This window comes from Gossypium arboreum, chromosome 8 (assembly GCF_025698485.1).
Source record: "Gossypium arboreum isolate Shixiya-1 chromosome 8, ASM2569848v2, whole genome shotgun sequence".
In the NCBI taxonomy this organism is placed as follows: Eukaryota; Viridiplantae; Streptophyta; class Magnoliopsida; order Malvales; family Malvaceae; genus Gossypium; species Gossypium arboreum.
In genome coordinates this window covers 23,176,714-23,191,690 of record NC_069077.1, presented here as the reverse complement: position 1 = coordinate 23,191,690, position 14,977 = coordinate 23,176,714, and the positions used below count along the sequence as shown (strand labels likewise).

At 31.5% G+C, this 14,977-nt stretch overlaps 1 protein-coding gene across 1 annotated transcript; it reads right to left on the bottom strand.

Annotated features, from left to right (window-relative positions):
- Nucleotides 1–1,765: 1,765 nt before the first annotated feature.
- LOC108468660 (uncharacterized) lies at nucleotides 1,766–3,401 on the bottom strand. Its single transcript, XM_017769533.2, has 2 exons — nucleotides 3,165–3,401; nucleotides 1,766–2,854 (listed from the first exon to the last, which is right to left on the bottom strand). Exon 2 carries the CDS (start codon nucleotides 2,813–2,815, stop codon nucleotides 1,766–1,768), a length of 1,050 nt encoding a protein of 349 aa, XP_017625022.2. The 5' UTR covers nucleotides 2,816–2,854; nucleotides 3,165–3,401.
- Between the last annotated feature and the right edge of the window lie 11,576 nt (nucleotides 3,402–14,977).

Here is a 14,977-nt window from a genome sequence, read left to right as displayed (position 1 = left end):
ACTTTTAGAAATTTAATCATTTTACGCTTTTGGATTAAAAGTTTTAGATCTAATTGTAATCGTTGTTAAATTTCTTCTATTAAATTCTAGCGTGATATTTTGAAATTATAAAATTTATTTGGTAGTCATGTAATAATGAAAATAACATTTAAAATGTTAATATGAATTTGTTCTTAAAAATATCTATTTGAATTCATGGTAATAAAATAATTTTTTGTTGGGATAATATTTCTAAGAAATTTTGACATAAATATTTTTATTAAAATAGTTAACAATATTAAGTATTTAAACTAATTAATGACATTATAAAAATAGGACCAAATTATGTCAAAATTAGAGTAGATGAATTAAATTTTAAATTTCAACATATCATTTTAACTAAAATTAAAATTTAACCATTATCTTATAATATAAATAAAAGGTAAAGTAAACTTAAAAACGTGGAAAGCCACACAATAATTTTTAAGATTCTTGAATATAATTACGTAACAAATTAAGTATATTAATTATTTGGCATACCTATTGGGCAAAAGTACACACCTTCAGCAGTTAGGATTTTAAATTTAGGTTTAATTAGGATCATATATGATGGTGGAATCGAAATATAAAACAATGAAAAAATTCAATGTTTTCTATCTTGAGAATTCCGTTATAACTGGCAGAGTGAGTCTTCATGTAAAATGAATGTCATTAGAAGCGTTTTTCTGATTTATATAGTCACGTCTGATTTTTTTCCAACAGTTTGAAAAATATTTCATATTGGATAGTAGAGTTTTCTTATAAAATGAAAATATATGGAGAAGGCTTTTAGAGTTAAATTTCAAGGAGAAAAATTGCTTGTTGAGGAGAAGGTTTTTTATGTTAAAAATATGAAATTGTTTTATTCATTTGCTGGAGCAAAGTTAGTAGTTGTTGTAGAAAAAGTTGAAAAATTAATTGTGACTGAATTTTTAGTATAAATAATATTGTTGATTGAGTTAGTATCACAAATGAGCAAGCATGACACCAGTTCAGGATTGATAAAAGAAAAACAAGTGTTTAACAATCATAAACAATTGTATTCATTTAGTATTATTTATCTGATGTATTTTTGCTTAAATTTCATTTTACTTACAAATTAATCTAATTTTTATTTTAATATCGTGCATATATTATTATTATTATTATTATTATTATTATTATTATTATTAGTTCTAAATCATATTATTATTATTATTTATTATATGTTATTTTAATAAAATAATTTTTAATAAAAAATAAAGCATACTTTTCATTATTTCTAAATCACAAATTGTGATAAGATTTTAATAAAAAGAAATCATGAGTATTATTTTTAAATTATATTTGTGTGATAAAATTTCTAGTTATTATTTAAATTTTTATTGAGTTGGTGTCATGAGTTAATTAGACAACAACTTAATTAGAGAAATTAAGAAAATACATATTTAAAAATAATCACAGATTAAACATAATAATTAAGTTTCAAACTTTCAACTCCATCTGATGTGTGATATACAAATTGCTGACAAGCTTATATCAAACCCTATTCACACATCTACGGGAAGTTTATGTCCAATCAGACTTATGAAACAAATACTAACATTTCCTATAATAATCTATTCAATGTAAATAACATTTCTTACAAGTATGTTCACTAGTCCTCTTCAGGGGAAAGGAATGTATGATAAACATGTACATACGCCTCATTTGATTCGTATACTATCAAAACCCAAAATTTTGTTTTTAACATTTTACTGGTGGGTGTTTAGTGTTGAGCATCAGAAGCAGAAGAAGAAACCTGTTGTTGACTAGCTTGAGCAGTAAAACCAACAAACCAAGCAACCCTCATGAGTTGCATACCAAGAACCAGTATCCACCAACAGACCAGGCCTCTGATTGAGTGCATCACCCATGCTGGTGCATCGATTTCAGCCCCGAGTTTCAATCCCCTCATCAGTTGCAACACACGGTAGCCCTCGTACACAATCGGAGTCACCAACCAAACCGGTGACTTCCAATGCCAGGTCAAAATCTCAGTTAGCACCTGAACCGACAAAAGCAGCATGTAGGGACCCAATAGAACTGCAAATGGGAGGAAAGGCAGGTGAGGTTGCATGAAACCCCTTTGGGAAGCAAGAAGTAACATCAGAGGGATCAAAAATCCAGCCAAAGTTGCACCTAGGTTACATAACTGGTAATTGGAAGGAGACTTGGACTTGGAGACTTGTCTCAGGTTCATTGTCTTGGCACAGTAATCAGCCATGAGGAGAAAAAGGGTTGCACCCAGATGGAAGATGCAATCGAGTCCAACCAAGGAAAAAAGGCTGACCTCATTTGGGCCAATGAATATAGTGGATATTGGCAACCATAGGGTGGGAACCATGCCTGTAATGAGAAGAAGACAAGGGCCAAACACCCACATTGGCAACTTAAGATATCGAGCCTGTGCTGCTGCCAATGCCCGATCGGTCGTAGCTGTGAGATGATCAGCTTTAGTTGTTGGATTCTCAGCTTTATTCCCAGAACGAAGGGTTTCAAACAATTCAGATGGGTTTTCCAAGAAGTTATTACCAGATTTGTCAGTGTGAACCGATGTGAGTGGTGAATGTTCCCATGGAGGTAACTTTGTGCAGCAAATAGAAGGGTATCGTCTGATGTGAATGTGATGGATGGCGAGCAAATGTGGCACCTTTGAGGATTTTAACAATTGTATGCTGTTGGAACGAACCTGTGGAATTCGAGCAATGGACATTGTAGGAGGAGCTTGAGCTAAAGAAGCCATTCCTTGCTTCATATATGCGATGCTATGGTTCATCTTCAACAGCCTTCTTAAGATTATATGGTTTGCATTTCTCTGAAACATATATAAAAAACTTGAAATACTTGGGAAATAAATTCTTTCATTTTTCATTAATTTAGATCAGATGTTAAGAATTTCACGAAATACCAACGTGGAGTTTTTTATTTTTTAAAATTAAAGAATTAAACCCAAAAAGTATCCATATCTCCAAATGAAACAACCACAATTGCATCAAACACTAACCAAGAAAAGGAAGAGAATTTTACAAATTAGTGACACAATTCAATAAAATAAATTACATTAAAATACCATTTGAGCAGCAGAAGAAAAGAAAGTAAATAATTTGTAAAAATGTAACATCTACCTGGTTGAATAGAAAATGAATCGAGAATTCTTGTGATATTCTTCCACATTTGTCATGGACGATTGAGATGGGATAAATCCCAAAAAAATAATTCTTGTAAACTTGTCTCTAATGGAAGCTTCACTCCCCTATCCTGTTTACAATTTTAAGAAACAAGAGTAAGGAAAGGTTCATTTTTTTCCCCAGCCAAGAAAGAAAGATAACAACTTTAGAGTTTCTTTTTTTTCTAATTGACTGATCCCCTGGGAATGGAATTTGTGTCTTTCCAAATTATTCGGATTCAGTTAAAACCAATATATATTTGTTTTAATTATCGTGTGAATTTAAATGATTGAGTATAGTTATAATTTTTATGGTAATTAGATATTTTTTATGCTTGAAGGTAGTTATTATTCCTCAAATTACTTTCCATTTTGATTTAAGATACTTTCAAGGATGTCTGCATAATCAAAGCCTAATGATGTTTCTAAGGGCAAACTGATGCTAAGCAGCAACATAAACAACAGTGAAGCTTTAACATTGAAATTAGCAGCACCTAAGAGCCGCAAAGCCCGAGACCAAGACCAAGACTGTAGTCTGTAGAGCCTCTTCCAGCTAGACGTACAGCAACATAGTTACTATGTAGTTGTCACAGGCTTTGCAGGGTTAATGGATTTCGTGGGTAAGTGAATTCAAATGACTAAATAGAAGGGACTGCCAGGGTCAAATTCAGCATCTTCTCCAATGGTTAAAAAAGGATGGAAGATCACATGTGAGACTCAACCACTACCGCGGTAGTTCAGGGCCATTGAGTGTGTATGACTTGAAGCGGAATGAAATGATGGTGTTCGTAATGAACAAAATAAAGAAATAAAGAAATGATGGTGTTTGTAGTGTGAACCGAAGGAAATTGTCCATAAATGAAGAATTCCTGTGCGAAAAGTTTTAAACGTTTATGGTGCTATAAGTAATTGTGGCTCCAAAAATAAGCGATGAAGAATAAATCCATAAGTGTAGATGATAACAATAGAGCTTACTCCTGTTTAAGGGCATGATCCAACACAACAACTTATCCTTAAGCTAAGCTTTAAGTTCTTTAGTGGGTTTTTGATGATGATGTAGCGTTTGTTACAACTTTGAAGAAAAAAAGGAGCAGTGATAAAAGATCAGCATTGTTGACCTTCAATTCATAAGCCGGCAATGGGCAATGAGAATTAAGGGACCTCCGTACTCTTAAATTTTTATTTTGTTCGTTTTACCTTACTTTGTTTTCCTTATCTATTCTGGTGCTTAAATAATTATTATTAGAATATTTTATTTTTTCTTATTTGTAAAAAGGATAAAAATTTTGCAAGTGTAAATAATTTTTTAAATATAAGTTAATACATGATTATAAAACAAAAAATAACACAAATACGGTATGAATATATAAAACTTTCTTGATAATAAAATAAAATAAATATAAAATAAATAACATGAATTATTGACTAATTACCCAAAAATAATTTAAAGATAATAATTAGTTGTCTAATGACCAACCTCAAATTATAATCTGAATAATCTCAAACAAATGAATAGCATTTAAAGATAACAAAATATATTTTGTTAGAATTTAATGTTGTACAAAATTTTGTCCTTAATTTTTAAAAATTAAGTGTAGTCTTTAATGTTATTTAATAAGTTAAAAAGTAAGCAATATCCCACATCCCTTAAGAAAACAAAAGAAATGAGATTTGAATTCTATATAAAGACTTATTTTATAAGTTTTATTTTCACAAGAAATGAAATAAAAAATAAAAAAATATTGGGGCAAAAGAGCTATCAACTTGAAGCATTTTCTTGCAAATATGCTAAAAATGTTTGATAATATTTTTAAGAAATTGAGTCTTTTTTTAGGTTAAAATGTCTTAAACAATTTTAAACGACCATAAAATTTATAAAAATTAAATATATAATTTTTTTATAAATTCATTCAAAATTATTTTTTATAAATTCATAAAATATATATATTAAAAATAAGTAAAATTATTTTATTTAAAATTTTATTTACAATTTCTTTCCACATTTGAAATTATCCTTTCTTTATAAATAATATAGTTTAAACATTTTCTTCAATTTTCGTGTTACTCTTTGATTCTCTTTTTTCTCGATTTCCTTATTCTCTACTAATTTGTTTCTATTTTCTTTTCTTTTCTTCCTCAAGAACTAAACAAAATACTTTCTTTTTAATTTTTATATTCTTTAGTTTTAAAATTCTAAATCAAGTGGGAGGAGAAGAGAATGTTCGAGAATTTATGAGATTTTATAAATAAATTTGAAAAAATGAAGAACATTCATCAATAATCCAGTAATGCCTTGATTTAAGAGGACAGGCAAACATGCAAACAAATAAAATAATTAAATGAATACTTAAAATGGATATTCAACAAAAAAAGAAAAGAAAACATCACTCATTTAATCCCAAAACCAATTAGACTATCAAAAAACAAAAAAAAAAAAAACCTCAAATTTGGAATTGTGAAAAAAAATCCCCCAAATCTGCAACAATTTTGTTTGCTTATAAGAAACTACAACAATGGGATCTAAGGTACTTGAACCACCAACTCCTAACCCCCATCAACCAATCCTTCAATCATTTATAATATCAAGACCCTCAAACCTTATGGCTGCAAAAAATTATTTGACAAATGGTCAAATACCAAGCACATGTTGCAAAATCGTACTCGAGGGAGGTTTGTTTAAACTAAATTAACAATATGGAAGAACACGTTAAACTAAGTCTAAATATATACTAATTTACTTATCATATTACGAGTAAAACTAAAATAGAGAGTTTGCAGAAAAGAACTAAAGTGCATAAAAGACAAAAACACCAAATTAACTGATTAATCAGACAAAAGGGTGATTAACTTTTGTGTTCATGGTTAACTTAGATTTAGGGGGTTTTACTAATTAGCTAACAATGAACCTAATTGATACCTTTTGGCCTATAATTAAGTCAACTGATCGATTTAACTCACTTATCTTTCAACCCAATAAATTAAACCGAGCTAGGTTGAACTGGTGTTAAGTAGAATACCCTTTCGGTCTTATTAACCTAAATTAATTCTTAGAGTCGTTAATTCCAGGGTTTGATCACATTCAACCTAAACCAACTAACCAGTTTAGAAACCCTAAATCCGAGCTAACTGCTCCCACTTCGGCCAATCAACCTTCCTAGGGTTTAGTTGTCGATCACTTTAGATGCAAACATTCCTACCTAGTTATAGAATATTCAAAAAAATGAAAAATAAAATAGAAGGGAAAGCGTTGCTTAGAAATCCGAGAATATTGATTGGATATGTAGCAGCCCATTTTTAGTGAAATTGGAACAATGCTTTCGAGACCACAAATTCTAATCCGAAAAGAAAAGTTATTTTAATATTATTTTATGGTCTGAATTATGATAGAAATATCGTATAAAATTTCCTTAATAAATTTTTACCAATTACATGTTTAATTAGTAAAAGGACTAAATTGCATGAAATAGAAAAGTTGAATTCTAGAAGTTATAAGTATCAAATAGCTATGGAATTCAAAACTTGAAGTCCTTATATGGCAAATAGACCATTAAGAGGGGTTAGTAGATAAGTATGATGATTCATCAATGAAAAAATTAAATAAAGAAAAGGACTAAATTAGAAAGATGAAATAATAAAAAATGATATTTTAATTAAATACTAAAATATCATCATTTTCATCATCTTTCCCAAATAAAAAAGATGGAAACCTTAGCCATGGAAATTGGGTTTTGAGAAAACTTATTTGGCTCAATTAGGTATGTTTCCTTGTCCCATTTTTAATAATTTTTATATTTCTGAGATCGTAATAGCTTTAATCTAGCTATTTCGGGGATTAATTTGTAAAGTTATCAAAGTACTAGGATTTTTCCATGGATGAGTATGCATGAATTATGAATTTTTATGGTAGAAAATGAAAGGTTGTTGATAGATAAACAACTTTTGTAAAGGAAATTTTGATGAAATTATGATTTAGGGACTAAATTGAAAAGTTGTAAAATTTATGAAAAAATTCTAAATTTTATGAAATACATGGGCTTCTATTGTGACATATAAAAATCGACTAAGCTTAGAATAAGGATTAAATTACATGAATTTCATTTTCTGAGCCTAGGGATGAAATCAAAATTAATTAAAAGTACAGGGGCAAAATGGTAATTTTTCCTAAAGTATGAATTGAATTGAATTGAATATGAATTGATGTTAAATTCATTCATTTAGATCCGGATAGACCGAATACAGTGTTAGAATAAGGAAAAGAGAATGTATCAGATTAGTAGATTACAAATACGCGAACACTTGTTGAGGTAAGTTCGTATAACTAAATTGTGTATATTTATATGTTGGAATTGGATGTTGTATATGTGAATTGTATAAATGTCGTATGTATGAAATTGATCACATATCTAATAATACCTGATAAATAATAAGTCCCGTTTGGATAAATGAGATTCAATGAATATAGGGTTCCCGAATTGGTTGTGGTCCTGCATATGTTGCGGACACACCATAGCTCAAAAGAGCGTCCCGTTATTAGCTCTCATGAGCATCCCAATATTTTTCCCTCTCGAGCTTCCCATTATATGGTTCCTATGAGCTTCCCATTAATAGCTCTTCGGAGCATCTCGATTGGTTGTGATCCTGCATGTGTTGTAGACACACCACAGCTCTTATGAGCGTTCCGATATATGGCTCTTTGGAGTTTCCCAATTAAAGGCTCTTTGTGAGCTTCCTGATTAATTACTCTCCAGAGCTTCTTGATATAGCTCACTTGAACATCCCAATATTTGGCTATCCGAAGCTTCCTAATTAATAACTCTTCGGAGCTACCCATTATTAGCTCGCATGAGCTTCCTGAATATGGCTGTTATGAGCTTCCCGTTATACAGCCCGAATAAGATTTCCATTACATGGCTTATATGAGCTTCCTGTTATATGGCTTGAGAGAGGGCTTCCTGTTTATGTGCTTGTATGAGCATTTCTGAATATGAATTGACGGATTACAGATTTGTACATTTCGAATGTACTACCCGGGTATCCATCGATATTTTAAATGATTCAACGGACAAAATCCTGATATGAGAAAATAAATTAATTCAAAGTGAATCATTACTCGTATATACATGAAGTATATGGAATTGATATATGAATACAAGAAGTGAAAAGTTACGAACATGGAAACTTGATATTGTTGAGCTCATACATGTTCCTTGACATTTGTATGAAATATGTGTCTAACATGGTTGATGAGGGTATGTGCTAGGGCTTTTGGCCATCTCACTTGAGTATGCTTTATATGCATACCTTAATTTTGATTAAATGGTAAGTTAAATTTCATGTTATACGAACTTAGTAAACATTAAATGGTTACTCTGTTTTATTTCCTCTATTTTATAATAATTCAGAAGCTCAATTTGGTTGGAAGCTGGTCGGAGCAACATCACACTATCTCTCAACTCATTTTGGTATAATTAGTAAATTACTTTTGGTTATAATGGCATGTATAGGTTAAATTAGGCCATAGTGACATGTATGTGATTTTGGTTGTAATTAGCCATTAGAATGGCTTGCGATGAATGTGTTTTGATGTATATATATGGTATAATGTTATGTTTGATATGGGTGTTTAGTATGGTTAATTAATAGTAAACTTCATAAGTATGTCTATATGTATTTTTGGTCAAATAGTTAAGTTTGGATATATAGATTTATGAAGTGATATGTCAAGAATAAGACTTGATTTTGGCTTGGTTCAAATGTCTTGGATTGGGTTGTGAAAGTGTTAAAGTGTTGATGTAGGTAGAATACAAATTACGTGAGAAATAAGGCTTGGAAATGACCTTATTTTGTCCACACGGGTAAAGACACGGGCGTCTGTCTTAGCCGTGTGTGATATACAGCCTAACACATGGGCGTGTGCTTTGGCCGTGTGTTCTTTACATCTTTAAAATTTTAAAACAGAATGCTAAGAATTAATCACACGACCTGGCACACGGGCATGTGGCTTTGCTGTGTGACCCTTGCACCTCTACATGGCCTAGTATACAGGCGAGTGACTTGGCCGTGTAACCCAATTCAGAGAATTACCCGGGTACAGACACGGGCTGGGACACGACTGTGTGCCCCATTTTGAATACCCACACGGCCTGACCACACGGGCATGCGTACCTTGCACATAGGAAAAATTTTGAAATTTTGCGAAAAATTCTCTAAGTACCCGATTTAGTCCCGACTTGTTTCAATGTATATTCTAGGCCTTGAGGGCTCATATAAGGGACTTTATGAATAATATCTGACATGAATGTTAAAAAATATTAAATGTCTGTATTTGATCTATTTATTCCGGTAATGCTCCGTAATCCATTTCCGGCAACTGATACGGGTTAAAGGTGTTATAGAATGATTGATTGCTTGAACCCACAAACAATTAATTGATTGTTGCTTTGGCGAAAATCGTAATGAAAAATAAAGTAAACAGATAAACTAAAAAGAAGCTTTAATTGAAAAGAGCCAAGTCTTGTAACAATTGAAAGAAATACTTAAATTAATTCTAAAACCATAACAATCTATGAAAAGAACTAAGAATAAACTAAAAACAACCCCATTAATCTATTTTCTTGAGCTAATATTTATTGTGTTAATGTATTATGACCAATTTAGGTCGACTAATTCTCACATGACATGTAACATCCTATACCCTATCTGCTTTACCGGATCCGAATATAAGATGTCACAATACCTACATACTTAACAAAATTATACAATTCTTGAAAGTCATACTGAATGTACCTCTTATCTTTATAAAATCATTTCTAAGACAATAGATTTGAATAATACATTTATTGTTTGTCACAAACTTTCAAAGGTAAAATAAAACCTTACAACAAAGTGTTTGATAAGATAGACATATTCGTAGCGTATATTACTACTTGTCATTTGAAAAACATATTTATATAAATGTCTCTCTGTATGCAAAATATTGTCCTCGGTCTACCAAAAGGCTTGTATACCAAAAGATGCATATAAGTTCAAAGGAACTTAACGTGTCTCACTCATTATCACCTTTTTACGAGGTCTTAGAATCTTTCGACTCAAGGGCTTGGGTTCTTTCTTAGACCTTGACGAATACTTTTCTGATTCCTGGTTGGCGAATAATCATGTGTCAATCTAACTTTACCCCATAATTCGGATCCCATTACAAATTTTCTTTGCAAAAGGTAGTTGAAGGCACTCCTCAGAATGATACTCAACAGATGTTATTTTTTATGGATTCTTTTACAGGAACCAGTGATTATCAGTAGACCAATTACATTATGTATTAAGATCAGTCTAGACAATCAAACTTGCTTAGAAGAATATAATGTTTTAATCCAAGTATTAGAATCCCATATAATGCCTTAGATATGCGTAGGTTTCCCATAATGATAGATGACAACTCACTACGACGGCTTTCCAAATGATATGCCAGATAGACTTTCCAAATGATACACCTTAAAGGCTTTCCAAATGATACGCCATAAAGCCTTTCTAGGTAATCTGTGTTTACTGTCCCGGTAAACCATCTCTGTGGATGCCATGGGGATTCTCCCACATGGTCTTATACCTTTACACACTCTTGGCGTATTAACATATAATGCCATGACCATGGACTTTCCATAGATTTATTCAATGATTTTCCAGACTAGTTAGCACCGTAGCTATCTTACCGGAGGCTATACAATAAATCTCTATTTCACAGAGATTTGTCAGTCCAGTTAGCAATATATCTGCCCTACCGGAGGCTACACAATATATTTCCTCTTCGTATTTATATCACAGATTTGCATGTATTGGACTTGTACCACCTCAAAGATCTTTTTACTTAAACTTTGACCATATACACACATAAGTAACACTGATTATTATCATCCACATATTTCAAAGTCGACATACTAACTCTCTAACAACAAAGACACTTATCATGCTACCTCATATTCAAACAACTTTTATTACTTATCTTTTACTTCTATACAGAAATTTTCCTCAAAGAGATATACCTATCTGCAGAGGCATCAACCATTTATTCGAATTAGAATGATATACAAAAGTCATTTCTAGAGACTTACCAAAGACTTACCTTTACCTTAGTCCAAAGCTTCCGTTTCGACAATCCTTCTCGATCCAACAATAGCAACAAAAAGGCAGAATCATCTACTTATTAAACGAGATCTTAGTTTGATCTTAACGAAGAAGAAGAAAAATAAAAAGAAGAGAATGGTGAGGTTAGAAAGAAGAGCCTGAACATTAAGCAGATAGAAAAACCATCTAAAATGTCTCCTTCCCATAAATATACTCTTGATCCCCTTGACTTCCCCACCAAATCCAAGGTAGGTACAAAAATTTCGGTGAAGGTTTAATTTACTGTTGACCAGTCATAAGGAGGATTAAATCAATTTAATTGAATCTTGTTGAGAAATGACCAGCATGTTGCTTGTGATGATTTGTTTAATTGGATTGTTTTAGTGTACAAGCAATCTTTCACACATGTTGTCACTTTACTATTTACTTTGATTTCTGCTCCTGTTGATGCAGGATCCCAACAACTCCTAACCAAACTCGACATAAAATCCAATTCGATAGTACTCATGCAAATTGGGCACACTATATATTGGCGGTGACCCACGTTCAGCGTGATATTGAAGACAATTAAGTCTCCTACAACTTCCTCATACGCTTGACAAGCTCTTAGTGTTCAAACAAAACTTTAGGGCATACTGTTTAGATAGGTATATCTCTTTGAGGAAAATATTTGTATAGAAGTAAAAGATGAGAAATTAAAGACAATTAAGTCTCCTACAACTTCCTCACACGCTTGACAGACTCACGTTCACTCTTTTGGATGTAATCTTTTTTCTCTTGGAAACATATTGCGATCAATTCCTTAAATACCGCCAATAGGTGACTGTTTTAACCCTAATATGCGCCAATACTCTAACTCACCATCAAGCCAATAGGGTGGTAGATTATGTTACCATAACGAGCCCAACGACCTACATACCTACTCTACTCACCTTTTCGGATTCGTCAATTTTCAAGGTGTGACATTACAATTTAATGTTGGTTGTACAGACAAACACACCCTTTGTAGAAATTTTAGTTTGTTGGGCCCAATGTTGCATCATTCTGTACCAATGTTGTGACTTTATGAGCAATTTGCTCTAATTTTGATGTGGGTGAATGTGAAATTGCTCCTTGATGTCACAACTTTGCCTTTTTTATGTCGCGAAATTTTCTCTAGTAGCTTGCTTCGTGGATTTGAATTGGAAAATTAGTTAAGTGGCTTTTTTCATTGTTGTGACTTTCTCCTTGAATGTTGCAACACCCATGGTAGCCCATTAACTCATCGGCTTAAGTTTTTCTCTTGTACACTCAATCAATTTGTTAGTTTTTCCTTAGGCCCGGATTGGCCTAAAAGGTCATAAATCAACACAGAAGCTTAATTTATTCAATCTAAGCTTAAAACTAAAAAAATCTGAAAATGAACATAAAATTACTTGAATACAAGCTCCTTAAGTAATGAAAAAAAGCTTAATTTTCCATAATAAATTGTGGCAGATCAGTGATACGATGCGTATTACTTGGATGTGATAACAAACAATAATAACGACTTGGAAATGATTTTGTATTTGACTTCTCTGATTGGTTTATTAATAACTATCTTCAAAAAGGCATTAGGAATTCAAGGAAAATTTCAGTAAAACTTTTAGTGTTTTCTCCTCTTTCCCTTTCATTTTCTTCTTTTATCTATCAAATCTTTTGCAACAGTCCGTTTTTTAGTGGTGTCGAAAACGGCGATTTTGAATCCCCAATTCTGACATTTGAGTCAGTAAATATTATTAATTAATTAATATTTATGAGTCTATTTTAGTATTATATTGAGTTTAGGTTTAGTAATTGTGTTGAATTGATTGTTAATTGTGGTACAAGAACTAAATCATAAAATTAGTAAAAGTGCAATTTGTCATATATTTTAATTAGCTAGGGACCAAAAGAGCCATTGGTCCAATTATCCTTAGTTGATAGTGGAATTTCATGTTAGCATCCACTTTAGTTTATTAATAGGATTAACAGTAAATTAAATAAAGTTGATTAAGTTAACCTTTGGTTTATTAATAACTAATTTAAGTATATATAGTTAAGTAATAGAAAGAAAGAGAAAAGGCTTCATCTTTTTCACTTCTCCATGACTATTTCTTCAAATAGCAAAGAGAGAGAAGATTTTTTAGGTTTTCAAGCTTTGTTCTTCAAATTAGTAAGCCGTTTTTAGCCCATTTCTTGTAAATTTGATGTTTTTGAGATTCCGAGAGTTTGATTTAGCTAGCCCAAGGATTAATTTGTAAAATTATTAAAGTTTTTAAAAGTTATTATTGTTGATTTCTTGAAGCTTTTAGTGTCAAATTGTTAGATTATAAGCTTAGATTGTAACATCCTTAAGTTCGGCAGGAAGATATGGTGTGTATCAATCAACCAGATAGAATCCCCCTAACGGACTAGGGTTTTACAGACAGATTCAAATCTTTCGGGTTAATTTAAATTGAGAAAATAGTTATGAAGATTTTCCCTTTCTAGTTAAAAACTATTATTCTTTTTTTTTATAACACATCTTTTAAGAAAGTAATAGGAATTATACAAAAAAAGTTCTATTATCCAACCACTGCCTAGCTTTGGCATATGCATATAAAAGATAAGTTCATAAAATACAAATCAAGGAAGCTTGGAGCACCTTTCCATAGTGAGGGGAAATTTTCTTTTTAAGGTAGAACAATACAAGCGACGAAGATAATTTCAAAAGTCAGATGCAAAACGTATATATATGTTATAACACTCCTCACACGTCTCTGTCATCGAATTAGGGTTACGAGATGCTATGATAATTAGCAGTTCAAAATCACATAATTCTAATTCAAAATTTAATTAAAACAATCATTAATAAACAAACATTAGTCAAACATGGTATTCATACAAAAAAGAGTTTAAAACGAGCCTTAGAAAACAAAGAGTTGGACTCGAGCATGAAAAAGGACAAAATTATAAATTTTACAAAACTTGAACAAAGTATCAATATCATTGAAATATGTATTGATATTTTTAAAAAAATTATCGATACTGGATGAAAAGTATCGATACTAAATTTACATTCTGTTAAATTTTGAAACTGTTCAATTGGTTTGGTATCGATACCTTGATCCATTTTATCGATACTTTTCTCAAGAATGGTCAAAATCATAAGTTTAAAAGTTCAAACATGCTCAAATCATACATCTCTCATAATGATACATAAACATTTATCTTACCTTAAATATAAGCTTATTGTAACACCCACGTACCCGAGACCATCGCCGGACTCGAGCACGAGGTGTTAACGGACTTAATTCATTAATTAAACAGCTCAAACAATTTATTTTTAAAATTTCCAGACAAGCTGGCTAACTGCATCACACTCGCTTAAAAATTCATATCTCGAGTTAAAAAACTCAAAATTAAGATCTGTAAATTTTTTCTGAAACTAGACTCATATATCTATCTACTTATTGTTTTCTAGAATTTTTGGTTGGGCCAATTAGTACAGTTTATTAGTTAAATTCTCTCCTATTTCAGGGTTCAGCTACTCTAACCCCTGGGTATTACGGATCAGATATATCCCTGTCCAGAGTTTCAGTGACTGTTCCATTTGTTTCTCATAAAACTAGACTCAATAAGGATTTCATACATGTAAGGTACAACTCCTAATTGGTT

Bases quoted from the DNA above. Each gene is read 5' to 3' on its own strand.
- LOC108468660 (XM_017769533.2), bottom strand. From the start codon at position 2,815: ATGAACCATAGCATCGCATATATGAAGCAAGGAATGGCTTCTTTAGCT.